The sequence below is a fragment of the Bombina bombina genome, chromosome 1, assembly GCF_027579735.1.
Source record: "Bombina bombina isolate aBomBom1 chromosome 1, aBomBom1.pri, whole genome shotgun sequence".
NCBI lineage: Eukaryota > Metazoa > Chordata > Amphibia > Anura > Bombinatoridae > Bombina > Bombina bombina.
The window spans coordinates 460,928,232-460,955,973 of NC_069499.1; the positions used below are offsets into that span (position 1 = coordinate 460,928,232).

The following is a 27,742-nucleotide window of genomic DNA, read 5'->3' on the forward strand; positions in this document are numbered from 1 at the left end:
TTTGTTTTGTTTTTGAATGTCAGAAACGTATATTTGTGAATGTTGAGATGTTATATTGGTTTCACTGGTAAAAATAAATAATTGAAATGGGTATATATTTGTTTTTTGTTAAGTTGCCTAATAATTATGCACAGTAATAGTCACCTGCACACACAGATATCCCCCTAAAATAGCTAAAACTAAAAAGAAACTAAAAACTACTTCCAAAAATATTCAGCTTTGATATTAATGAGTTTTTTGGGTTCATTGAGAACATGGTTGTTGTTCAATAATAAAATTAATCCTCAAAAATACAACTTGCCTAATAATTCTGCACTCCCTGTATATATATATATATATATATATATATATATACACACACACACACATATTTATATACATATACACACACACACACATATACACACAGGTAGCCCTCAGTTTACTCCGGGGTTAGGTTCTAGGAGGATTGGTTGTAAATCGAAACCCAGTTTAGAATGTAAGTGAATGGGAAGTGAGGGAGTTAGGTTCCAGGCCCCTCTCAAAATTGTCATAAGTAACACCCAATACATTATTTTTAAAGCTTTGAAATGAAGACTTTATATGCTAAACAGCATTATAAACCTAATAAAATAATCACACAACACAATATATAATTAAAGTAAGTTAAACATTTGCTAAACAGCATTATAAACCTAATAAAATAATCACACAACACAACTGATTTATAGACAGGAAGATCTTGTTCCATTGAAATCTGCTCGATAGCTCAGGTCTGGTTAAAATGATTACTTTTCACCTACTGGCTATTTTAATCAATGCACTACTTCTCAATGCTTTTCAATAGCAGTCACATGACTGAAAAAAAGGTTGTTATTCTGAAACGGTGCAAATTGAACCGTTGTAAACCGAGGGCCACCTGTATATGTGTGTGTATATATATATATATATATATATATATATATATATATCCGGTAGTGAAGGGGTTAAAGGTCAATAGGATGTCTTAATGTTAATAAAAAGTTGATTAGCCTTGTACCAATAAGCAGATGCGAAAATCCAGGAAACTGTACTGATTTGCATAAATACCTGTCCACAAGTATGTGCTGTAGAGAGCACTGTACAGAATCACAAACACTAGGACCTGTCCCACCAAGTTTTTCTCTTTTATTATGAAGTTCCACATCACCATCCCAACACAGACAATAAGCTGTGGGGAAAAAAAATAGAAATATGGGAGTTAACAAAAAAATATATATATATATGTTGCAGTATTTCTAATTTACGGATACAGAAATGTTCTGCAGACTTTTCACAAGGTACTAATTTCTTTCATACAGGTGGTGAGAGTCCACAATCTATTACTCTTGGGAATTACTCTTTTCTACAACTAGGAGGAGGCAAAGATTCCCAAACCCCAAGAGCTCTAAAAAACCACTCCCACTTCACACATATCTTAGTCTTTACTTTGCCCCTCCTAGAGGTGGTTGAAGAATCAAATGCCCATCCTCACTCTTCAGAGAGAGGGGGTTTCAGTCTAGTACAGTGCTTGTCAGAGGGATGTAGATGGGGTATATACGATTCTTTTTTCACCTTATGGGAAATTTTTCATAAACCCTCTATAATTGGTCGCAAGAACTTGTCTTTTACCTCCCTTTATGGATCTACATTATACTCCTTTTCTATAACCTCTGCTGATATGTTTCAGTACTGGTTTGGCTGTCTGTTGCTTGTTTGCTAATGGACGATTGTCTATTGATAAGTATCTTTTAATTAACATTTAGATACTCATATCGCTATGTTTTAGGCACTTTTATAGTTATTTATATAATTTGTTAATATATATGGCCCTAGGACTGTTCCTTTTCACTATTCCCTTGCTGTTTTGATCGCGTCTGCTTTTTGTCTCCCTTAGTTTTTCACGCATCGTCCTCTGGTTTACACACGTTGGATTGTTAGGTTAGTGTACGTCCCTTTAGTCTTTTTATAGTTTACCCGCTGGCCGGTTTACGCACGTTGGGTTAGTGCACTTTCGCCTGGTTATGCTTGTCCATGCACAAAAACAAAATTTATGCTTACCTGATAAATTTCTTTCTTTCCGGACATGGAGAGTCCGCAACGTGATTCCAATTGCTAGTGGGAATATCACTCCTGGCCAGCATGAGGAGGCAAGAGCACCACAGCAAAGCTGTTAAGTGTCACTCCCCTACCCATAATCCCCAGTCATTCGACTGAAGGAAAATGGCAAAAAGGAATAACACAAAGGTGTAGAGGTGCCTGAGGTTTAGTCAAAAATAACTGTCTAATTAAGGGTGGGGTCCATGTTTGGAAAGAAAGAAATTTATCATCAGGTAAGCATAAATTTTGCTTTCTTTCCTAAGACATGGAGAGTCCACAACGTTATTCCAATTACTAGTGGGAGCCAATACCCAAACTAGAGGACACGGAATGAACAGGGAGCTAGAACAAGACAGGCAGACCTAAACAAAAGGCACCACCGCTTGAAGAACCTTTCTCCCAAAAGAGGCCTCAGCCGAGGCAAAAGTATAAAATTCGGAAAAAGTATGCAGGGAGGACCAAGTTGCAGCCTTGCAAATCTATTCCACAGAAGCTTCATTTTTAAAAGCCCAAGAAGAGGAAACAGACCTAGTGGAATGAGCCGTAATTCTCTCAGGCTGCTGTCCACCAGTCTCATAAGCAAAATGAATTAAACTTCTCAACCAGAGGGAAAGAGAAGTAGAAGTAGCCTTCTGACCCTTACGCTTTCCTGAGAAACAAACAAACAGGGCAGAAGACTGGCGAAAATCTTTAGTCGTCTGTAGGTAGAATTTTAGAGCATGCACAACATCCAAGTTGTGCAACAGACATTCCTTATGAGAAGAAGGATTAGGACAGATAGAAGGAGTGACAATTTCCTGATTAATATTTCTATCAGAAACCACTTTAGGGAGAAACCCCAATTTAGTACGAAGAACCGTCTTATCAGCATGAAAGATAAGGTAGGGAGAATCACACTTTAAAGCCGAGAGTTCTGAAACTCTACAAACCGATGAAATAGCAATAAGAAACAAAACCTTCCAAGATAAAAGCTTAATATCTATGGAATGCATTGGTTCAAACGGAGCCTGCTGTAAAACTTTAAGAACAAGATTAAGGCTCCACGGAGGAGCAACAGGTTTAAACACAAGCCTGATTCTGACCAGGGCCTGACAAAAATATTGAACATCTGGCACATCCGCCAGACACTTATGAAAAATAATAGATAATGCAGAAATCTGACCTGTCAGAGAACTGGCTGACAACCCTTTCTCCAGACCTTCCTGGAGAAAAGACAAAATTCTAGGAGTCTTTTGATTCACACAAATAAAAAGGTATTTACGCCATACCTTATAGTAAATTTTCCGAGTGACAGGCTTTGCGAGCCTGAATCATGGTCTCAATGACCGACTCAGAAAAGCCACACTTAGTCAGAACTGAGCGTTCAATCTCCAAGCAGTTAGCTTCAGAGAAATGAGATTTGGATGGAGGAAAGGACCCTGAGTTAGAAGGTCCTTCCTCAGAGGTAACCTCCAAGGTGGAAGAGATGGCATCTTCACTAGGTCTGCATACCAGATCCTGTGAGGCCATGAAGAAGCTATTAGAATAACCGATGCTCTCTCCTGTTTGATACAAACAATGACTTATGGAAGGAGCGCAAACGAAGGAAACAGGTATGCTAGATTGAAATTCCAAGGAACGGCCAGAGCATCTATCAGAGCTGCCTGCGGATCTCTTGACCCTGAACCGTACTTTGGAAGCTTGGCATTCTGCCAAGACCCAATCAAAGCCAACTCCGGCACCCACCACTTGAGGGTTAAACTGGAGAACACCTCTGGATGGAGAGCCCACTTCCCGGGATGAAATGTCTGTCTGCTCAGGAAATTTGCCTCCCAGTTGTCCACTCCTGGAATGTGGATGGCAAATAGACAACAATTGTGAGCTTCCACCACACTGAATAATTTGAGACACCTCCTTCATGGCTAAGAAACTCCGAGTTCCTCCCTGGTGGTTGATGTAGGCTACTGAGATGATATTGTCTGATTGGAACCTGATAAACCAGGCTAAGGACAACTGGGGCCAAGTCATCAGAGCATTGTAAATCGCTCTCAACTCCAAGATGTTTATGAGGAGAGCAGACTCCTCCCGAGTCCATAGTCCCTGAGCCTTTAACGAGTCCCAGACTGCTCCCCAGCCTAGCAGGCTGGCATCCGTGGTCACAATCACCCAGGAATGTCTCCGGAAGCATGTGCCCTGAGACAGATGCTCCTGAGAAAGCCACCATGGATGAGAGTCTAGATCTATCCTCTGAGACAGATCTGAATGGTCTCCATTCCATTGTCTGAGCATGCATAATTGCAGAGCTCTCAAATGGAATTGAGCAAAAAGGAATGATGTCCATGGAAGCGACCATCAGACCAATTACATCCATACATTGAGCCACTGATGGCTGAACAGTAGACTCTAGAGAGAGGCAAGAAGAAAGAATTTTGAATTTTCTGACTTTCGTCAGAAAAATCTTCATAGACAGGGCATTTATGATGGTCCCTAGGAAAACCACCCTTGTAGCTGGAACAAGGGAACTCTTCTCCAGATTCACTTTGCATCCATGGGAACGTAGAAAAAGACAACAAGATCTCTGTATGAGAGAGTTTGCTTGTTGAAAAGATGGGGCCTGAACCAATATGTCATCCAGGTAGGGCGCCACTGCAATTCCCCGAGACCTGATCACTGCCAAGAGAGCCCCCAGAACCTTTGTGAAAATTCTGGGAGCTGTGGTAAGGCCAAACATAAGAGCCACAAACCGAAAGTGTTTGTCTAGAAAGGCGAATCTAGACACTAGACCTAGACAGGTCTAAAACTGGTTGAAAAGTTCCCTCTTTTTTGGGAACCAAACACAGATTTGAATAAAATCCAAGACACTGTTCCCTTACTGGAACAATCACTCCCAGGGAGGAAAGGTCCTGAACGCAATTCAAGAATACCTCTCTTTTTACCTGATCTGCAGATAGACTTGAGAGGTGGAATCTGCCCCTGAGAGGGAAAGATTTGAATTCTATTTTGTAACCCTGAGATACTATGTCCACAGCCCAAGGATCTGGAACATCTCGTATCCATGCTTGACAAAACAGGGAAAGTCTGACCCGTTATGCTGACTTAGACTCAGCTGAAGGTTTTTTTTATTGCTTCCCCTTGTTCCAAGACTGATTAGGTTTCTAAGAAGACTTGGACTGCTCCTGCTTGGAAGAGGAAGATTTTTGACCCTTGACGTTAAAAGTGAAATTTACTTTGACGTCCTTTGAGTCTGTTCTTCTTGTCTTGCGGTAGAAAAGGCCCTTTTCCACCCGTAATATCAGAATTTATTTCTGCTAGGCAAGGCACAAACAAGGTTTTACCCTTGTAAGGAAGCACAAGAAGCTTGGAATTGGAGGTAACATCAGCTGACGAAGATTTCAGCCACAAAGCCCTGCGGGCTAGGACACTGAAGCCGGGCATCTTGACTCCCAGTCTAATAACTTGCATGTTAGCATCAGAAATAAAGGAATTGGCTAGCTTGAGAGCCTTAATCCTATCTTGGATTTCCTCCAACGGAGTCACTTCTGAAATTGATTCAGACAAGGCATCGCACCAATAAGATGCTGCACTTGCTACTGTGGCAATACAAACTGCAGGTTGCCATTGAAGACCCTGATGTACATACATCTTCAAATAAGCCTCCAGCTTCTTGTCCATGGGATCCTTAAAGGAGCAGCTATCCTCTATAGGGATCGTAGTTCTCTTAGCCAGAGTAGAAATAGCCCCTTCTACTTTAGGCACCGTATGCCATGAATCTTTAATGGAGTCAGCAAAGAGAAACATCTTTTTAAAGACTGGAGACAGGGGAAAAAGGTATCGCTGGCTTTCTACCATTCCTGTGAAATAATCTCTGCCACACGGTCTGGAACAGGAAACACTTCCACAGAGGAAGGAACATCATATTATTTATTAAGCTCACTAGCTTTTTTAGGGTTGACCACGTAAGGAGAGTCTGAGTCGTCCATAGTAGCCAATACCTCCTTTAACAGTACACAAAGGTGTTCAAGCTTAAACCTGAAGTTTACTTCTTCAGCATCAGACAAAGGATTTATATTGTCAGAATTTGAGATTTCACCCTCAGAAGCCAAAGAGGTAACCTCCTCCTCAGAGTTATGAGGGAGAACAACCTGCAAAGCAGCAGCAGGAACAGACACCTTACTATCTTAAAAATGTTTAGAGTTCCTCATGTGTTTCCCCAACATAGGAAAAGCAGATAATGCTGCAGTTACCGCAGAAGATACCTGAGCAGCAAAATCTGCAGGCAAATAAACTCCTCCAGGAGGCTGAGAGGAACTACAGGGCACTGTATATGACACCATGGAGGCTTGGGACGTGAGAGGAGAAAGCTGTGGCATTGCCTGAACAGCATCATCCTGAGAGACACTAGGTTCAGAAACAAAAAATGTATCTTTACTTTTCAACGTTTTTTCTAAAACATGAGGAACAAAATTGCGTAGGTAAAACAATTTGGGCCTCAAGACACAAACAGTTGTCCATAGGAACAGACTCCATGTCCATTGCAAAGGGAAATCGTATTAAGTGCAACTCTCCAAGGTCTAGAAGACAAAAGAACTTACCTGCAAATCCAGCTGTCCAGCAGGTAGACAGCTCAACAGGTGTGAAAGGACACATACTCCTTACAGAGACCTGCATAAAAAGAAAGAACAGAGAAACCAATTCTGGCTTTCTATACCAAGGGCAGCAACATGTTAGAAAACCAAGCAAGGACTACCTCACAACTTTCTAACTGCTTAAAAGCCACCACTACTCTACTAAAGAGATTGACGTGGACACAGCTAGACCTAAAATCTTGCTTGAAGCGAAAAAGGAATCGAATATATTCTTCAGACAACAAACTTCACCTCCTCCATTGACAGAGGCAAAGAGAATGACTGGGGATTATGGGTAGGGGAGTGACATAACAGCTTTGCTGTGGTGCTCTTTGCCTCCTCCTGCTGGCCAGGAGTGATATTCCCACTAGTAACTGGAATGACATTGTGGACTCTCCATGTCTTAGAAAATAAATCCCCTTTTTTTTGGGGGGGGGGGTTCATGCATACTGAGGTGTGTTGTCTGTCTTTGGATTTAATGTTACTTTCTCGCACTTTGTTTTGCCGTTTGGCTTAGCACACACTGTACCTGTGACTATTTTTTAAAAGCTACTTAGGAGGGGTTAAGTGGCTTCCATTCCTCAAGAGCTTTTTTAAAGGGGTTTAAGTGTTTATTGCATTGCTTTGCAGTACGCTATAATGGCGCTGCTGGAATCTGTCACTAAATCTAACAAAGAAACTAAGCCTCCTGAACACCTTTCTCCGATTATTAGGTGCGCTTATTCTAAGAAAGCTGAAGTTCCTTCTCTGGCTCAATTATGTGGCTCATGTTTAGATATGTTAATTCAATCAGACCAATCTAATGCCGTTTCTATGGGTACTAATGCACCTACTGTTTGTTCATTACAGGATAATGCGTAAAAGAATGAGAATGAGGCTTCAGTTGATCAAATTTACAAGGCAGCTACTTGGTCTTCTTTGCATACTTTTACAAAATTCTGCTTCTTCTGAAACAGCCTTTAGTAGAAAGGTTCTTCAGGCAGTTGTCTCAGTTAAAAAAAATTTGCCTGTTAGTTGGGGTTAGTTTTCTTCAGCACATTTTTTCCCCTGCTCCTTTTATGGCTCTCAATCCTTTTTCTTAACTCACTTGCTTGGCTATAAGTTAGACTAAGGTATGTGTGAGGGGTTTTATAAAGCTTTTGGGGTTTGGAAATCTTTAACTTCTCCTAATGGTAGAAGAGTAATTCCCAAGAGTAATGGATCATGGACTCTCACCACCATGAAAGAATTGAATTTATGGTTATTTACTACTTCCAAGAAAAAAAGAAATGTTCTTATTGTTAAAATCACACACACACACACACACACACACAAAAAGTTCTTGCAACAGTTTTGTTAGAAATTTTAGAAAAATTTAATTAAATACCTGGGCAAGCAGCAGATTTGCAGTAAGCAAATGCGGAAGTCGTTTGTACTTCTTACTTAAAAGTATGACAGCAAGAGACCAAATCTGTAAAGAGTTAGTAATGACAAATATCACACTTCCAGATACGAGGGTTGCCCACATCTCATATTTGCAATAGGGATAATAATTAAATGGGACCAACGTTACAATACTCCAGTGACTGACAACAGCAATAAACATACACTTTTTGCTTGAAAAGGTAGGTGGGTTTTTAATTTATATTCAACATATTGACCATAACAGCATCATTATAGTTTTGGCACTCCAGAAAAATATTGGCAAATTCAAATACACAATATGTTATTGGAAACTGTCACTGACAAAGAATTAGGTCTTAGGGTACTACTCCTTATTAATTCTTCTTGACCTGTCCGCTGCTTTTGACACAGTTGACCATTCTCTCCTCCTAAAAATCCTACATTCATTTGGCATCCGAGACACAGTACTTGCCTGGTTTGCCTCATATCTCCCAAACCACTCCTTTTCAGTTTCCTTTAACAACTTATCTTCTGATCCTTTGCCTCTCTCAGTTGGAGTACTGCAAGGATCTGTCTTGGGTCCCTTGCTTTTCTCTCTACAGTGGGGCAAAAAAGTATTTAGTCAGTCACCAATTGTGCAAGTTCTCCCACTTAAGAAGATGAGAGAGGCCTGTAATTTTCATCATAGGTATACCTCAACTATGAGAGACAAAATGTGGAAACAAATCCAGACAATCACATTGTCTGATTTGGAAAGAATTTATTTGCACATTATGGTGGAAAATAAGTATTTGGTCAATATCAAAAGTTCATCTCAATACTTTACCTTTGTTGGCAATGAAAGAGGTCAAACATTTTCTGTAAGTCTTCACAAGGTTGTCACACACTGTTGCTGGTATGTTGGCCCATTCCTGCATGCAGATCTCCTCTAGAGCAGTGATGTTTTGGGGCTGTCGCTGGGCAACACAGACTTTCAACTCCCTCCAAAGGTTTTCTATGGGGTTGAGATCTGGAGACTGGCTAGGCCACTCCAGGACCTTGAAATGCTTCTTACGAAGCAACTTCTTTGTTGCCCGGGCGGTGTGTTTGGGATCATTGTCATGCTGAAAGACCCAGCCACGGTTCATCTTCAATGCCCTTGCTGATGGAAGGAGGTTTGCACTCAAAATCTCACAATACATGGCCCCATTCATTCTTTCATGTACATGGATCAGTCGTCCTATTCCCTTTGCAGATAAACAGCCCCAAAGCATGATGTTGCCACCCCATGCTTCACAGTAGGTATGGTGTTCTTTGTTTGCAACTCAGCATTCTCTCTCCTCCAAACACGACGAGTTGTGTTTCTACCAAACAGTTTTACTTTGGTTTCATCTGACCATATGACATTCTCCCAATCCACTTCTGGATCATCCAAATGCTCTCTAGCATACTTCAGACGGGCCCGGACATGTACTGGCTTAAGCAGGGGGACATGTCTGGTACTGCAGGATCTGAGTCCCTGGCGGCGTAGTGCGATACTGATGGTAGCCTTTGTTACGTTGGTCCCAGCTCTCTGCAGGTCTTTCACTAGGTTCCCCCGTGTGGTTCTGGAATGTTTGCTCACCATTCTTGTGATCATTTTGACCCCACGGGGTCAGATCTTGCATGGAGCCCCAGATCGAGGGAGATTATCAGTGGCCTTGTATGTCTTCCATTTTCTAATTATTGCTCCCACAGTTGATTTCTTCACACCAAGCTGCTTGCCTATTGCAGATTCAGTCTTCCCAGCCTGGTGCAGGTCTACAATTTTGTTTCTGGTGTCCTTCGACAGCTCTTTGGTCTTCACCATAGTGGAGTTTGGAGTGTGACTGTTTGAGGTTGTGGACAGGTGTCTTTTATACTGATAACAAGTTCAAACAGGTGCCATTAATACAGGTAATGAGTGGAGGACAGAGGAGCCTCTTAAAGAAGAAGATACAGGTCTGTGAGAGCCAGAAATCTTGTTTGTTTGCAGGTGACCAAATACTTATTTTCCACCATAATATGCAAATAAATTCTTTCCAAACCAGACAATGTGATTGTCTGGATTTGTTTCCACATTTTGTCTCTCATAGTTGAGGTATACCTATGATGAAAATTACAGGCCTCTCTCATCTTCTTAAGTCGGAGAACTTGCACAATTGGTGGCTGACTAAATACTTTTTTGCCCCACTGTATATACATTCTCCCTTGGAAAACTTATAGCCTCCTTTGGCTTCCAGTACCACTTATATACTGATGATGCCCAGAATCTATCTTTCCTCTCCTGATATCCCTGCCTCTTTACTAAACCAGATTTCTAACTGCCTCTCTGCAATTACCTCTTGGATGTCTTCACTCTACCTCCAACTCAATCTGCCCAAAATTGAGTTGCTTCTTATTCCCCCCTCTTCGAGACATCCAACACCTGACATTTCTCTGACGGTCGGAGACTCTATTCTCAACACCTCACTGCAGGTCAGCTGTCTTGGGGGTCACACTTGACGGAGAACTCACATTCAACCCACATATACAAGTGCTTACCAAATTCTGCCTTGCACACCTATGCAACATTTCCAGAATTTGTCCCTTCCTTACTCAAGAAACTACAAAAATACTAATTCATTCCCTCATTTTGTCACCCATTGATTATCGCAATCTACTTCTAAATGGCCTTCCAAAACACTGCCTCTGCTCACTCTAATCTATTATGAATGCTTCAGCTAGATTCATCCACCTAAGTCGCCAATCTTTATCAGCTGCTCTGCTCTGCCAGACTCTACCCTGGCTCCCCATACACTCCAGAATACAATTTAAAGTATTAACCCTAACTTACAGAGTACTCAACAGTCTAACTCCTAACTATATTTCCTCTCTCATCTCCCATCCTATCCTCTTCGATCAACCTCTGACCTACGTCTCTCCCCTCCTGTTATCTCTACGTCCCACTCCCATCTCCAAGACTTCTCATGTGCTGCTCCTGTCCTCTGGAACTCTCTACCCCGCTCCATAAGACTGTCTCCCACCTTGTATAGCTTCAGACGCTCTTCGAAAACATACCTATTCAGAGAGGCTTACCATCTCTCATCCTAACCAAAATAATTCTTGAACTGCCTGACTCACTGCTGCAACTACAATCCATGTGAAAAGCTACCCCAAACCTTATGTTTCGGCATCCTCAACCAGTAGACTGTGAGCTCTCTGGAGCAGGGCCCTCTTCCTCCTGTACTAGATTTTTTTAGTTTGTTATGTTTTGTATTTTATCACAAATCCTTGTCATTGTATACCCCTTATCTTTGTACCGAGCACTACAGAATTTTGTGGCGCTATACAAATAAATGATAATAATAATAATAGAAATACCAAACTAGTTCTTCTTTGACAGCAAACAGTTAGGGCCCGATGTTCAAAGGTTTGCCGTGTCCACTGAGATTCATTCGTTTCTGTCTCACAATAGTCTTGCCAGGTAAAATGTTCAAAAAAAGTGGGGTTACCCTTATCAACAGGTTTACTTGCAATATTGCGTTTACACTGTACCAAACAAGATATTGCAAGTAACCAATTTTGTACAGTGAATATTTTAGTTCTTTTGCAGGAGCTCAATATTTTAAAATGTTATAAAGCTCGTCATATTTAAAAAAAAAAAATGCTTTTACATCATGAAGCCCACTATTTTAAACGGCAAACATTGTGACCACTTTCTTCTGCAAGATATTAATATTGCATAAAAAACAAAATTTTATGCTTACCAGATAAATTCCTTTCTTTCCTGGCAGGGAGAGTCCACGACTTCATTCATTACTGTTGGGAATATCAACACCTGACCACCATGACGAGGCAAAGACACCCCAGCCAAAGGCTATAAATATCCCTCCTACTTCCCCTATCCCCCAGTCATTTGGCCAAGGGAACAAGGAAAAGCAGGAGAAACATTAGGGTATAGAGGTGCCAAAAGAAAAAAATAAAGGGAAGCCGCCATAAAAATAATACGGTAGGGGTCTTGGACTCTCCCTGCCAGGAAAGAAAGGAATTTATCTGGTAAGCATACATTTTGTTTACTTTCCGAAGGCAGGGAGAGTCCACAGCTTCATTCATTACTGTTGAGAACCAATGCCCAAGCTCCAGAGGACAGAAGTTCCATGATATTGATCGGAAGAGAAGATTATTCTCTGGACCACATCCCCTGAGCCCTCTTGTGGCCCCAGACTGCACTCCAGCCTGAGAGGCTAGCCCATAGTCACAATCTCCCAGGATAGTCCCAAGAAGCACATGCCTAGGGCCAGGTCAACTTGTCAGAGTCACCAAGAGAGAGAGTCTCTCGTCAGATTGTCCAGAACAATTTGTTGAGACAAGTTTAGGTAATCTCCATTCCACTGCCTTAGCATGCATAGTTGTAGAGGTCTGAGATGGAAGCGGGCAAAATGAATAATGTCCATGGAGGACACCATGAGATCAATTACCTCCATTCACTGAGCCACCAAAGTATTTAGGGTGGTCTGAAGTGATAGACATGCTGCAACCAGCTTGTAACATCTCTGATCTGTCAGAAAGATCTTCATGGATATTGAGTTGATGATAGTTCCGAGAAACACAACCCTGGTACAGGGGAAGAGGGAACTATTTTCTAGGTTTATCTTCCATCCGTGAGTTCAGAGAAGACACAGAAGAGACTCAGTCTGATATCTTGCCAAAAAAAAAAAAGAGGCAGCTTGAACCAAGATATCGTCCAGGTACGGAGCTATTGCGAAACCCTGAGATCTGGCCACTGCTAAAATACCTCTGTGAAAATTCTAGGAGCAATAGCTAAGCCAAATGGCAATGCTATGAACTGAAAATGTTGATCCAGGAATGCGAACCTCAGAAAATGAAAATGATCCTTGTGAATCGGAACATGAAGGTATGCATCCTTTAGATTGATTGTGGTCATGAACTGTCCCTCCTGGATCAAGGGAAGGATGGACCTGATAGTCTCCATTTTAAAGGAGGGGACCCTGAGAAACTTGAGACATTTTAAGTCTAGAATTGGGCGATAAGTTCCCTCCTTTTTGAAAACTACAAAGAGGTTTGAGTAAAACCCCCGAAACCTTTCTGATGAGGGCATTGGGACGATTACTCCCAGGGAAAAAAGATCCAGAACGCAGTCTAAAAAGGCTGCTCTTTTCTCTGGTCTTGTAGATAATCTTGGGGGACAAGATTTAAACCCTATCCATTAACCCTGGGAAACTATGTCTAATACCCAGGGATCCTGAACGTCTTGGACCCAAGCCTCTAGAAAAAAGGACAGCTTGTCCCCTACTCAATCCGGTCCCGGATCAGGGTCCGGCCCTTCATGCAGATTTGTTATATGTAGACTTCTTGGCCTGTTTGGACTTGTTCCAGGACTGGTTGGTTTTCCAAGAACTCTTAGACTGTTCAGGTTTGGAGGAGGAGGACTGAGTCCGCTGAAATTTGTCTGAACCAAAATTAGAGGATTGGCGAACCTTAGTTCTCGCCTTCTTATCCTGGGGAAGGAAGGCACCCTTCCCTCCTGTTACCGTGGAAATGATGGAGTCCAAGCCTGGCCAGAACAAAATCTTCCCCTTGAATGGTAAAGAAATAAGTGTGGTCTTAGATACCATATCTGTGGACCAAGACTTTAACCAACGACCTCTACGCGACAAGACTGCAAAACCAGAAGCCTTAGCATTCAGACGGACAATTTGCATATTAGCATCACAAATAAAGAAGTTGGCTATCTTAAGAGCGTTTATCCTGTCCTGTATATCTTCCATAGGGGATTCAACTTCAATTAATTCTGACAACGAATCACACCAGTAAGTAGTAGCCCCTGCGACTGCTGCCACCGGCTGAAATAGAAGGTCCATATGTTGGAACATCTTTCTTAGATAGCCTTCCAATTTCCTGTCCATGGGATCTCTAAACGATGAGCTATCCTCTAGGGAGATAGTAGTACATTTGTTGAGAGTATAAATGGCCCCGTCTACCTTAGGAATAGAACCATAACTCTAAATGTGAGTCAGGGAACGAAAACAGCTTCTTAAAGGTTGATGAAGGGGAGAAAGGAGTCCCAATCTTTTCCCATTCTCTTGAAATAATTTTCGCAATTCATACAGGTACCGGGAAGGTTTCAGAAACCTTCTTTTCCTAATAGACCCAAATTTAAGGATAATAGGTTCCTCAGGAAGCTTAGCGTCTGGAACCTCTAGAGTAGACAATACTTCAAAAGAAAGTGAAGGTGCTCATCTTTAAACCTAAAATTTGGTTCCCCAGGAGTAGGAGATTTAATTTCCGATACCTCTGACTCTGAAAGCTCACACTCAAATGCAAAAGAGGTTAGTTCATCCTCAGAACAGAAAGGTGAGACAAGCTAGCCAACTCAGATTGAATAGAGGTATTAGTGCAGTTTTTTTTTTAATGTAGTAGACTGTGCCTGGTTAAGCATACAAGCTTCACTATTAAAAGATCCCCTAACAAGATCTTTGATAAAGAGTATACTAGAAGCACAAAAAATAGGAGCGCCAGAAAGGTTAAAGTATGCAATCAGGAAATTAAAGCTTAGTCTCAGTGGACTAGAATAATGGACATATAGTGGAACATATAAGAGATGCTGTTAAAACATATTAAAACATATTTATTAATTAACATTTAAGTTAAAACATCTCATAACTTTAAAAAATACACAAATATCTCTTATGAAAACGTTTAGGAAGCCAGAAACCAGACAGCTGGAATTGGTTACTCTTAATAGTGTGCAAGAAAGTCCCGGACTGAAAGTATTGTCCTCAAAAATAATAATAAGAAAAAAAAATGAGGAGTCTCCTCAAAATGTCTTTTATCACCTAGGAGTGGAAAAAAATAATGTGTACATGTGATGAAAGTGTAAAAATGATATCCAATAAGAAAAAAAAAAAAAAAGTCAGGTAATCCTAGTTGCTAGTGAATGTGGTTAGAAAGATGAAAGTAAAGTTCCCTTAATCCGTTATCCTGGAATTGTCACAGCGATCCTGGATGATGTATGATCAATGTGTAGAAAAATAAAAAATAAAGATAAAATGATAGTGGCGATAATCAGTGAAAAGGTACCTAAAAAGCAAATAGAAAAAACTTGCAAAAAATCTTCTAAAAAGGTGGAGTATATTGAAAAATCACTCACCAAATATGTTAGACGATCCTTGGGGGAGAAATACAAGCCATTTGGATTCTACCCTAAGCATTTTCGGTTCCATGTCACCTCCTCTCCAATCTTTGGGTACTTTACTATTGTCCATGTATTTGAAGCAAGTGTTACTGCCCCCATGTATAGCTCTGAAGTGTTTATAGATGGGTAAATCCGCTTTTTTACATTTTATTTGTAGCAGGTGCTCTCTAATTCTATCTTTTAGCTTACGTGTAGTTTGCCCAACATATTGCAGCCTGCATCTACACTCGATGAGATATATAACATATCTATCTGTACAGCGAATTGTGTCTTTTACCTTAAAGGTTTCATAAGCGATTTTAGACTTAAAGGTTCAAATCTTTCTTCCGTGTTCACAAGCCTTGCATATGTGGCACGGAAAGAAACCATTAAGTCTATTACCCATAATGTCCAGACTACTTGAATTATTCTTAGTTTTAGGGATACTGGGAGCTAAAATGGTCTTGAGGTTTCTCGCTCTTCGATAGATGGATTGTGGGCTATCAAATGTTCACCTATAATATTGTCTTCTTTTAATAGATGTCAATGTTTCTTTATGATGTTTTCAATGCTGCCTCTTTTCTCATTGTACTGTGTGATGAAAGGTATGTATAACTCTTTGTGTGATATGTTTTAGCAGCCTCCTTACTATTTTTTTTTATTAATATTTTTGAGGACAATACTTTCAGTCCGGCACTTTCTTGCACACTATTAATTAAGAGTAGCCAATTCCAGCTGTCTGGTTTCTGGCTTCCTAAATGTTTCCATAAGAGATATTTGTGTGAGATGTTTTAACTTAAATGTTAATAAATATGTTTTAATATGTTTTAACAGCATCTCTTATTTGTTCCACTATATGTGCATTATTCTAGTCCACTGAGACTAATCTTTAATTTCCTGATTGCATACTTTAGCCTTTCTGGCGCTCCTATTTTTTGTGCTTCTTGAATAGGAGGTATTAACCCCAAGTCAGTGGAACTATGCTTAACCTTTCTCTTACGTTTCCCAGAAATAGGTAAAGCATATAATGCAGCTGATACAGCAGATTGAAGCTGAGAAGTAAAATTTGCTGGCCATATATTACTTCCAGCCGGGGATAAAGGTGCACCGTGGGGCACAAGGTTAAAAGGGGACAGCGGATGCAGAATAGGCATCTCCTGGACAACGAAATCTTGAGAGGTGGAAGGCTCAGACCGAATATAAATGTGCCAGGGAATAAAACAGATTTAGACCCCTTCTTGGCCTTTAAAACATAACATAAGCAGATAGAACATAATTGTGTAGGGGGCAAACCATAGTGTCCTCACAATACAAACATGCATTCATTACAGTGATCGCTGAAACAGAACCCTCTGAGGGGTTAATATCAGAATCCTCCATAGTGGGTATAAGGTCTAAACATCGTTAGTGAAAATTTTTAAATTTATAGCATGGCACCTCATACCCTCAGCCTTGGCTGAGGTACTCACCATCTCCTAGCTAGTCAACCTGGACCGGAATTAAGTCGTATCTCTCCCAATGCCTGCAGCGAGCTCTGTATGCTGATTACTAGGAAGGCGCAAACTTCAGACCAGCCTAATAGAGAAAAAGAAAATGTATGCTTACCTGATAAATTTATTTCTTTTTTGACATGATGAGTCCACGGATCATCTTAATTACTAATGGGATATTCACCTCCCGGTCAGCAGGAGGCGGCAAAGAGCACCACAGCAAAGCTGTTAAATAGCTCCTCCCTTCCCTCCGACTCCAGTCATTCGACCGAAGTTAAGGATAGAAAGGAAAAACCAAGGTGCAGAGGTGTCTGCGAGACTGAAATTCCAAGAGACCGTCAAAGCGTCCATCAGTACAGCCTGAGGTTCCTTGACCTCGACCCGTACCACGGAAACTTGGCATACTTTCAAGAAACCAGGAGATCCAACTCCAACTGAGCCTATTTGAGAATCAAGCTGGAAAAACACCTCCGGATGGAGTCCCCACTCCCCCAGGAGAAAGGTCTCACTGCATAAGAAGTCCATCTCCCTGATGTCCACTCCTAGAGTATGGATCGTCAGCCAACAGCAATTGTGGGTCTTGAGTGATCTTGGGTACCTCTGTCACGGCCAAGGAACACCAGGTTTCCCTGACGGAAGATCTAAAACACTGGGGTTATATTCCCCTACTGGGAATTGATGAACCGGGCCAAAGTTAACTGAGGCCAGGCCAGGAGAGTACTGAAGATTGCTCTCAATTCCAGAATGTTTAAGGGTAGGACAGACTCCAAATGAGTCCATGTTCCCTCGGCCTTAAGAGAACCCCAAACTGCTCCCCTGCCCAGAAGGCTGGCATCTGCTGTCACAGCCCCCCAGGAAGACCTGCAAAAGTATTTTCTGGGGAGGAATGTCTTGTCTCCTGCTCCCACTGTAATCGTAGAGACAGATCTGCATAATCTCCGCTCCACCGCCTGCAGGAGTCTGAGGTGGAAACGGGCGAACGGGATGATGTCCATTGCCAATACCATCAGCCCAATTACCTCCATGCATTAGGCCACAGATGGCCGAGGAAAGGACTGAAGAGTTAGTCAAGAATTGAAAACCCTTGATTTCCTGACTTCTGTCAGAAAATCTTTTTATTAATGAGGATTCTATTAGGCTTCTCAAGAAAAACTATCCTTGTAGTTGGAATCCATCCAAGACCGCAGGAAAGATAACAACATTTCTGCGAGTGATCCTATTTGTTGAAAGTAAGGCGTCAATGCCTCGCAATCGGAGCGCCGCCAGTACCTTTAAACCTTTGATAAAATTCTGGTAGCTGTGGCAAGACCGAATGGAAGAGCCAAACGCTGGGAGTGTTTGTCTAGAAATGCAAACCTCAGAAAATTGTGAAGGTCCCTGTGGATGGGAACATGCAAGTATACATCTTTCAAATCCACCGTGGTCATACATTGACCCTCTTGAACCAGGCAAAGAATGGAACGATAGCTTCCATCCTGAAGACCACATTCTGAGAAACTTGTTTAGACCTTTGGTCTGAAGGGTCCCTCCTTCTTGGGAACCACAAACAGATTGGAAAAAAAACCCAGACCCCTTTCCTGTCTCGGAACAGGAACAAATACTCCCAGGTCAGAGAGGTTCCGAATTAAGTGTGAAAATACCTCTCCTCTTGCCTAGCCTACAGAAAATCTTGAAAGCCAAAACCTAACCCTGAAAGAGAAAAGGGGTCTGGAACTCCAGATTGTTTACTTGGAACACAAAACCCCCAGATTTAGAATGTCTCAAACCCAAGCCTTTGTTAATTAATAATAGGCTTCTCTGAGTACGTTCACCCTTCCCAGACAGATCAGGCCTCCAGGAAAACCTGGACTGCTCCTGCTTGGAGGAAGAATAGGAAGAAGAATTCTCTTTTCTCTATCCTGAGGGAAAAAGTGTTCTCCCAAAATGTCAGAAACTGGCTCAGTCAAAACAGGCCGCCAACAAGGACTCTCCTTTGTAAGGATCACCAAAAGTTAGGACTTAGATGACACAGCCGCAGATCAATATTTAAACCATAAGGCACTGCGGGCCAATGTGGGAAGCCTGAAATCTCAGCTCCCAGATTAATAACCTGAAGGGAAGCTCTGCTATAAAAGAGATAGCCAACTTAAAGGCCTTTATCTTAGAATAGTTTCAGAGGGGAGTGTCTGTCCGGATAGAATCCGAAAACGCATCTCGAAGGCTGCAACATTAATGATAGTAGCAATACAAACTTCAGGAGGAAATTGAAACCCCTGAGCAACCCCTCTAACCATAGGATCCTGAACGTAACAACTATTCTCTCTATAACTATAGGGAATGGAGAAAAAAGAATAATCTCTCATTCCTTAGTAATAATCTCTGTAGCCCTATCTGGTACAAGAAAAACTTCCACCAAGAAGGTCACGCTAGAGGACTTGTCTTGAATTGACTATGACCGTAGTGTCACAGTTGTCCAGGGTAGCTAAAACCTCCTTTAAGTTAGTAAACGGAGGAGCTCTAGCTAAATCTGGCGAATACATCATCAGCATCAGAGGAAGGAATTACACTGACTAAATCTCTTGAAATACCGAAAAAACCTCCCCTTTTATGAGAGGAAAATTTGTTATAAAGGACAGAAACCCTACACACTGATTTTTTAACATTTCCTCTAACACTCTCCCTGTAGCAAGGGAATTGGGAGGAAAGGCATGGCACTGTATTAATAAAAAAGTTTTTGGGACCCTTGAGGAGAAAAAATGTGTCATATTTTGAACACTGTTCAATTAATAATAATGGCACAAACACCTAGAAATTTTGTGTTCTCTCAAAACCTGAGGGAAAGAAAATGACTGGCGGACTATATAATCAAAAAGATAATAGCTATCTGTAACTAAGACAGACAGATAGAAATTATTTTTTTATTTTATTTTTAAATCTTATAAAGAAAAAAATAATGTTACTGTCTCTTTAAATTATAAAATAAACTGCTTTATTTCTTAAGCAAACAGATGTCTGATTCTATGACATACAAGAAGAAACCATTTTTCTAAACTTTTATACAGAAAAATTAACGTTACTGTTTCTTTAAATGTTAAAAAGAAACGGTGTTATTTCTTGTGCCAAGAAAAAAAAAAAAACAGACATTTGTAATTTATAACGGACAACAAGTAAACATTTTTCCCACATCTTGCAGAGAAAAATAACGCTGCCGTTTCCTAACTGATAAGGAGAAACTGAGGCAACAAAAAAACGGACCAGTTTTATAATCTGAAACACGCTTACTAACTATACTGTTTGAGAACCAAACAGACTTTAACACACATCAAACAGCTCTAACACTTCTAGCTGTTAATACTGACATTTTATTGATTTAGACTAAAAGCGATATGCCAACCGGAACCCATCTAGCAATTCCTGCTGAAGCTGCTAAGGTATAAATCCGTTTTACTAACAAGGAAATGGAAAATTAGATTTACTCTCATTCTGTATAACGCAACAGCAAGAAGTATATGTGCAGCACTTAATATTACACACAAAGCCCCGCCAACACTAGCCCCGCCCATTGTGGGTGTGTTGCTACTAGCCAACATGTTAGCCGACATTTTAAGGACAAAAGACTCCGTAATAAAAACTGATGGAGTACACCTTGAGCCTGAACTCCTCGGTCCCCAGTGCCTACCAATGCTGCCCTATATGATCCCCTAATAATACACTAGGGATACCATATAGATCCTTTTCTTCCATAGGAAATAAAAGTGCCCAACTTTTTTTCTGAGACCGTTTTTATTTTTTCTCCCAGAAAAAAGGAAACTTTATGCTTACCTGATAAATGTATTTCTTTTACGATATGACGAGTCCACGGAATTCATCCTTACTTGTGGGATAAAACCTCCTGTTAGCAGGAAGTGGCAAAGAGCACCACAGCAGAGCTGTATATATAGCTCCTCCCTTCCCTCCCACTCCAGTCATTCGACCGAAGTTAGGAAGAGAAAGGAAAAGCCAGAGGTGCAGAGGTGACTGAAGTTTAACAAAAATAAGTACATACCTGTCTTAGAAATGACAGGGTGGGCCGTGGACTCGTCATATCATAAAATAAATAAATTTATCAGGTAAGCATAAATTTCCTTTTCTTTTACAAGATATGACGGATTTTATCCTTACTTGTGGGATACAATACCAAAGCTACAGGACATGGATGAAAGGGAGGGACAAGACAGGAACCTAAATGGCAGGCACCACTGCTTGAAGAACCTTTCTCCCAAAAACAGCTTCAGAAGAAGCAAAAGTATCAAATTTGGAAAAAGTGTGAAGAGACGACCAAGTTGCAGCCTTGCAAATCTGTTCAACAGAAGCATCATTTATAAATGCCCATGAGGAAGCCACAGCCCTAGTAGAATGAGCTGTAATTCTTTCAGGAGGCTGCTGTCCAGCAGTCTCATATGCCAGACGGATGATACTCTTCAGCCAAAAAGAAAGAGGTAGACGTAGCTTTCTGGCCTCTACGCTTTCCAGAAAAAACAATAAATAATGAAGATGATGGCAATCTGAAAGGCGGCATCCGTAATAAAAGAATTAGCCAGCTTAAGAGCCTTAATTCTATCTAAAATGTCCTCTAAAGGAGTCTCAGTCTTAAGAGACTCTTCTAAGGCGTCAAACCAGAAGGCCGCCGCAGTGGTAACTGGTACAATGCAGGCCGTCGGTTGTAAAAGGAAACCCTAATGAATAAACAGTTTCTTTAGAAGACCCTCCCATTTCTTATCCATAGGGTCTTTGAAAGCACAACTGTCCTCAATAGGAATAGTTGTACTCTTAGCCAGGGTAGATATAGCTCCATCCACCTTAGGGACTGTTTGCCAAAAGTCCCGAACAGTGTCAGATATGGGATACATTTTCTTAAAATTAGGGGAAGGTGAGAACGGGATACCCGGTCTGTCCCATTCCCTCGTAATAATCTCCGAAATTCTCTTAGGAATCGGAAAAACATCAGAGTAAGCAGGTACCTCTAAGTATTTGTCCATTTTACACAATTTCTCTGGTGGTACCACAATAGAGTCACAGTCATCCAGAGTCGCTAAAACCTCCCGAAGTAACAGGCAGAGGTGTTCAAGCTTAAATCTAAAGGACATGACGTCCGAATCCATCTGAGGTAACACACTTCCCGAATCGTAAAGTTCCCCCTCAGACAGACGTTCCCTGACCCCCAAATCAGATCCCTGTGAGGGTACATCGGAAAAAGCCAACAAAGCAACAGAGGTCTCAGTATTCAAATTGACTTCTGTCCTGCTGCGTTTGCCCTGTAACACTGGCAACTTAGATAATACATCTGTAAGGGTAGATGACATAACTGCAGCCATATCCTGCAGAGTAAATGAAGTAGACGCGGTTGAAGAACCCGGCGTCGCTTGGGTGGGCGTTAAAGGTTGTGAATCATTCTTAGACACACTTTCCGTTAATAAAATCTGCTCCTTACATTGTAAGGCCCTTTCAGTACATGAGGGACAAAAAGTAAGAGGGGGTTCCACAGTGGCATCTAAACACATAGAATAAGTAGTTTCCTCACGTTCAGACATGTTAAACAGACTAGCAATAGCAATAATAGTCGTTCTTTACTTGAAATATTGATCTCTGAAGTCAAATTACACAGACAAAATATTTGAACTGAAAAGTGTACTGCGCCTTTAAATAATAAAAGCGGACCCTCACAGTGGAGACTGGTGCAGCGGCGCCTCAGACGCCATTTCTACAGCACACGTGGAGAGACTTTTTTACTCCCGCTCCCAAAGGGAGCGCGTAGTCTGAAAGAGGACATCGGAGAAGATAGCGGGGTAAATACCGCTCTGCACGGCAGGTACGAGCGAGATGGAGAACAGAGGTTGGAGGGAGGAGGAAACAGAGTGACCGGCTTGTGCAGCTCCTAAGCTACGGAGCATCAGGTATGCAATGAAGGCCTGATCACGCGGCCCAGATACATAGGGGGCTGCTACCGGACAGTGCACAAAGGGGCTAATAGGTTGAGGCACAAGCTTACATATAAGGCAAAGAACTTATCTGCCAGAGGCCTCACATGTCACGTAAAGTAACCAGAGGCAGGGAGAGTGACTTTTTCTATTATTCCAGTAGGCCCTGAACTCAGCACTGCCTCTGTCAAGGGATTGCAAATATGCCACAGAGACCCACATATCTCACTTAGGGATAAGCCCCAGAACAGAGACTTATACAGTAGGCACATACAAACTACAGCGCCTCAGTGTTAGGAGCAAACTTTGAATCAGAGGAGAGGGTAGCTCCATGAAGCAAATGAGAGAGGCCGTGCAGACACTATGGATATGGAAATTTAACAGGGACTCTTGAGGAACTCATATTCTAAGATCTATTATTCATACACAATGAAACTAGTACATCTATGTCCCAGCATGCTCTTCTGATGTGATGATATAACATTTATATATATCTGGAGCTACTCTGGCCTTTTTGTGTTTTCTATGTAGTTCAAAGTGCCTGAGGGAACACTGCGTGGAACTTATTGAGCATAAATATTTGTGTACTTTTCCTGCTTACAGACGAACGGATCCTCTAAACACTACTATATTGTGTGCCGCAGCTGACGGAGAGACAAGCATACCTTAAGATGGCAGCGAAGAAAAATTCTAAAGCGTCATCATTAAATAAGCAATCTACCACTAACCTCTTTTTTAGACCTGCTAGAGGAGATAAGATGTCTGACACACAACTGCAACTCTCGGAAGAAGAGAGGGAAATGGAAGAGGGAACTACAGACAGAATGGAGGACTCAAGGCCCATTACCAAAGCAGACTTGGATCACCTAGTCTCCAAACAGGACATTAATGTGAATTTTGAGCGAATGTTGGAAAAAATGGAGAGCCTACAGAACTCTGTAACTAATAGTATTAAAGAATTAAAACAAGAGATAGTTGATCTAGGATCACGAGTAAATTCCCTAGAGGAAGGTGGTGATACAATGCTAGAAGATCTGAATGCAGTCACGGAGAAAGTTACTTCTCAACAATCAGAAATAGAAGAGATTTACGATAAGCTAGAAGACCTAGAGAATCGTAGTCGAAGATCTAACCTGCGATTAAAAGGAGTCCCAGAGTCGATAGGGCCTAAAGAGCTGAATCCATATTTGCTCAATCTTTTCCTAAGTATTACTGGTTCCGGTGGAGATGACAGATTCCAAATGGAGAGGGCGCACAGGGCACTAAGGCCTAAGCCTAAAGGAGAAGAACCTCCTAGAGATGTTATTATCAAGATGCTGCGCTTCCAAGAGAGGGAGGAAATACTCGCTGCAGCGAGGAAAAATCCCACCTTTAAATACCAAGGGAATGTCATCCAGTTTTATCAGGATCTTTGCCTGAGGACCCTACAAAGAAGGCTCTCTCTCCGACCACTAACTTCCTTACTGAGGAAGAACCAAGTCCCATTCCGATGGGGCTTCCCTTTTGCCCTCCATATAACGTGGGGAAACAGAGCATTCTCTATAAAGGACCCCCAGGAGATCCCAGAAGCATGCCGTAGGATGAAGATGGACCCCCCGGCTATGATACAGCAAGAAGCAATCCCTGAACGGAGTAGTCAGGATGGAAAATTTCGTCAGAAGCAATGGTCCAAGATTCCTGAGAAGAAGCGTAAGACCTGAACATTTAAAGAGTTGCAGAGTACTTCTTTCTAGGGAGGAATTATATTCCTCTCTTTTGCAAATAATTTGGCTGAAATGGAGGGACTAGCTCTGGACTCTCATGACCCGCAGGGACCTATACCAGGGGTCAGATAAGTATATGACCATTATGCAAATGTATTGTGTTCTGGACACTGTTTTTTCCTGCTTACTCAAAGTTGACGTTTGTTTGTAATGACTGTATATCCAAAAATGTTGATAATTTTGCTATGTGGTGTGTTCTCTTTATTATTATTCTAACCTATATCTAGGACGTACGTTATGCCACAATGATTGAATGATGTTACCAACTGCACTTAGGTATGTAATGTGTTGGAATCCTGCTGGGATTACCAAAGTTTATGTTTATATGTTCAATTTTTATTGTTATTTAAGTTTTGTTTTTTTAATCCAGGTGTTTCCTTATAGATTTAGTGGAGAAAAGGTGAGGAAGTTTCGGGGTGTCAGGGAGCTTCAGGTATCATGGATAAGTGGCGGAGGGGAGGATCTCTGTGATTACAACAGACTTTTTAAGAAAGGCCACATATGGAAACTGAGAAGGGAGATAGGGAGGATTACTAATGACACATAATATAAAATTAATTTCTCATAACGTACGGGGATTAAATTCAGATACAAAAAGACGCACAGCAATGACACACTATTTGAAGTTGAAAGCTAACATTATATTTCTCCAGGAAACGCACTTTATATCCCAGACAATACCAAAATACTGGACACAACAGTTCCCCCATCACTTTCACTCTACGATAGACTCTAAAAAAAGGGGGGTGACAATCTTATTACACAAATCTTTGGATTTCGTGCTGCATAGCGAGATTAGGGATAAAGAGGGAAGGTTTGTGATAGTAAGAGGCACAATACAGAATACTAATGTTACCCTTTGCAATGTGTACGCGCCTAACGAAACACAGAATTCCTTCTTTGTGAACATCTCACAACATCTTACCCAGTGGTCACAGGACAGAATAATTTTGGCGGGGGATTTCAATGTCTCCATGACCTCCTTTTCTGGGGAGGGTACTGGGATTCAGTCAAGTAAACAACATCGCCACAATGCGATTGTGAAGTCAATCAGGGATTCATTGGGAGCACACAACCTTATAGATTCATGGGAAGCGATAGGCAATTCTAAACATGACTACACATATTATTCGCCAGCACACAACAAGTACTCGACTTTAGATTATATCTTTGTGAGTCAAATAATGACTCCTAATCTTGTAGTATCAGGCACACAACCGTGTGTTTGGTCAGATCACTCACTAGTAATCTTAGAATTAGCAGGTATTTTGAATTTTTCACGGCCAAGGTCATGGACATACAACCCAACATTACTTAAGAATCCAGGAATATATGAAAGAATAAGGTTAGCATTGATGGAATATTGGCAGCTGAATGAGGGGACCACGGGTAATCCGTTGATGACCTGGGCTGCACACAAACCAGTGTTGAGGGGTTTGCTTATCAAAGAGAAGTCGATGGCCGTAAAGCAATCGACACGAGTAGTGAACACACTTCAGAGGGAGGTGGAGACACTAGAGACAAAACATAGACACACTCTCTCATCGGGGGTATATAAGTCCCTACAATCCAAACGAAAAGAACTGTCCACAATCTTGAACGATAACTCCATTCGAGCAGCTCTGAGGCTGAAGGCGCACTACTACGTGTATGCAAACAAGCCAGATAAATATCTGGCATATAAACTGAGGGAGAGAACGAAGTTCTTTGCAATTCCCTCCATCCACAGACAGGGGGGGGCTCCCACTTCAAACCCTCAGGAAATAGCCGATACTTTTGCTCAATATTATGAGAATCTTTATGATGGGAAAAAGGTGGCCTTGGGGGATCTCACTCGGCAGACAAATGAACTTTTGGGGCAGGCTAATCTACCATCAATTCAAGCCTCAGAACTTACAGCGCTTAATGCAAATATTACAGCTATGGAAATATTAACAGTAATTAGAGACCTTAAGACCGGGAAGGCACCGGGCCCAGACGGATTGACAGGGGAATATTACAAATTGTTTAAGAAAGAGTTATTACCTCACCTGTTGACCTTCTGTAATGGTATACTGGCGGGAGGGGAGATACCTCGAGATATGCTACAGGCTAAGATAGTGGTGATACCTAAAGTAGGGAAGAACCCGAAGCATTGTCAGAATTATAGGCCTATTTCCCTGATTAATACAGATCTTAAAATATTTACGAAAATAATGGCTAACAGACTTAAATTAATCCTCCCATTATTAGTTCATAAAGACCAAGTGGGATTTATCAAAGATAGGGAGGCCCCGGACAATGTGAGGAGGATCTTGACACTAGTAGATTATTTAACGAAGACCAAAACGCCATCACTACTTTTATCACTTGACGCGGAAAAGGCGTTTGATAGGGTAGATTGGTCTTTTATGTTTAAGGTACTGGATAGAATGGGTTTTGAGGGAGCCTTTATACGGGCACTTAAGGCCATATACTCAAGACCGACAGCAGTTGTGGGAGCGGCAGGTTACATTTCAAGGTCTATAGATATCTTAAATGGGACCCGCCAGGGTTGTCCACTCTCCCCACTTTTATTTGCCATCAGCATTGAACCACTTGCAGCCCTCATTAGACAATCGACAGACATCTCGGGGGTACAGGTGGCTAATGCAGAATATAAATTAACGCTTTTCGCGGATGATGTCCTATTGACGCTGACCAAACCCCTGATTTCCCTACCTAACCTGTATGATATATTGGGGAAATTTTCAGAGATTTCGGGTTACAAAGTTAACCTGGACAAATGCGAAACTTTACCGATATATCTTCCATCTCATACGAAAAAGATGGTAGAACTAAATTTTGATCTCACATGGACAAAAACTCACATCACTTACTTGGGAGTCAAGATTAATAGTACTATTTCAGAATTATATAGATTAAATTATGTACCTATTTATAAAGCCATTAGAAAGGACTTAAATAGCTGGAAAAGAGGTAGATTCTCATGGTACGGTAGACTGTCGGCTATAAAAATGAATGTCCTCCCTAGGATCTTGTACCTTTTTAGAGCTCTGCCGATTGGGGTCCCCCTGGCGGATCTCAATGCCCTGCAGTTGGATCTATCTCGTTTTCTAAGGGGGGAGGGTAGAGCAAGGATAGCATCAAAGACATTGACACAACATAGACAGATGGGGGGAGTGGGGGTCCCAAATCTGGTAGATTATTATCACGCCGCCAGGTTGGCACAAACGGTCCTCTTAGAAAAAAAACTTTCAGGGAGTTATTTGGCCTAAAATAGAAGTGGAGGTCGAAGGTTATGAGAGTCCGGCGG

General features: G+C 41.5%; 1 protein-coding gene across 3 annotated transcripts in view; it reads right to left on the minus strand.

Annotated features, from left to right (window-relative positions):
- GPR155 (G protein-coupled receptor 155) overlaps positions 1–27,742 on the minus strand; it is a 240,117-nt gene that overhangs the window by 164,915 nt on the left and 47,460 nt on the right. For all 3 annotated transcript variants that reach the window (XM_053698461.1, XM_053698463.1, XM_053698462.1), the window contains exons 6-7: positions 8,068–8,151; positions 1,069–1,189 (exon numbers count right to left, since the gene is read on the minus strand). In XM_053698461.1, coding sequence (XP_053554436.1) covers positions 1,069–1,189; positions 8,068–8,151 — 205 coding nt within the window. The remainder of the gene's footprint in view (positions 1–1,068; positions 1,190–8,067; positions 8,152–27,742) is intronic.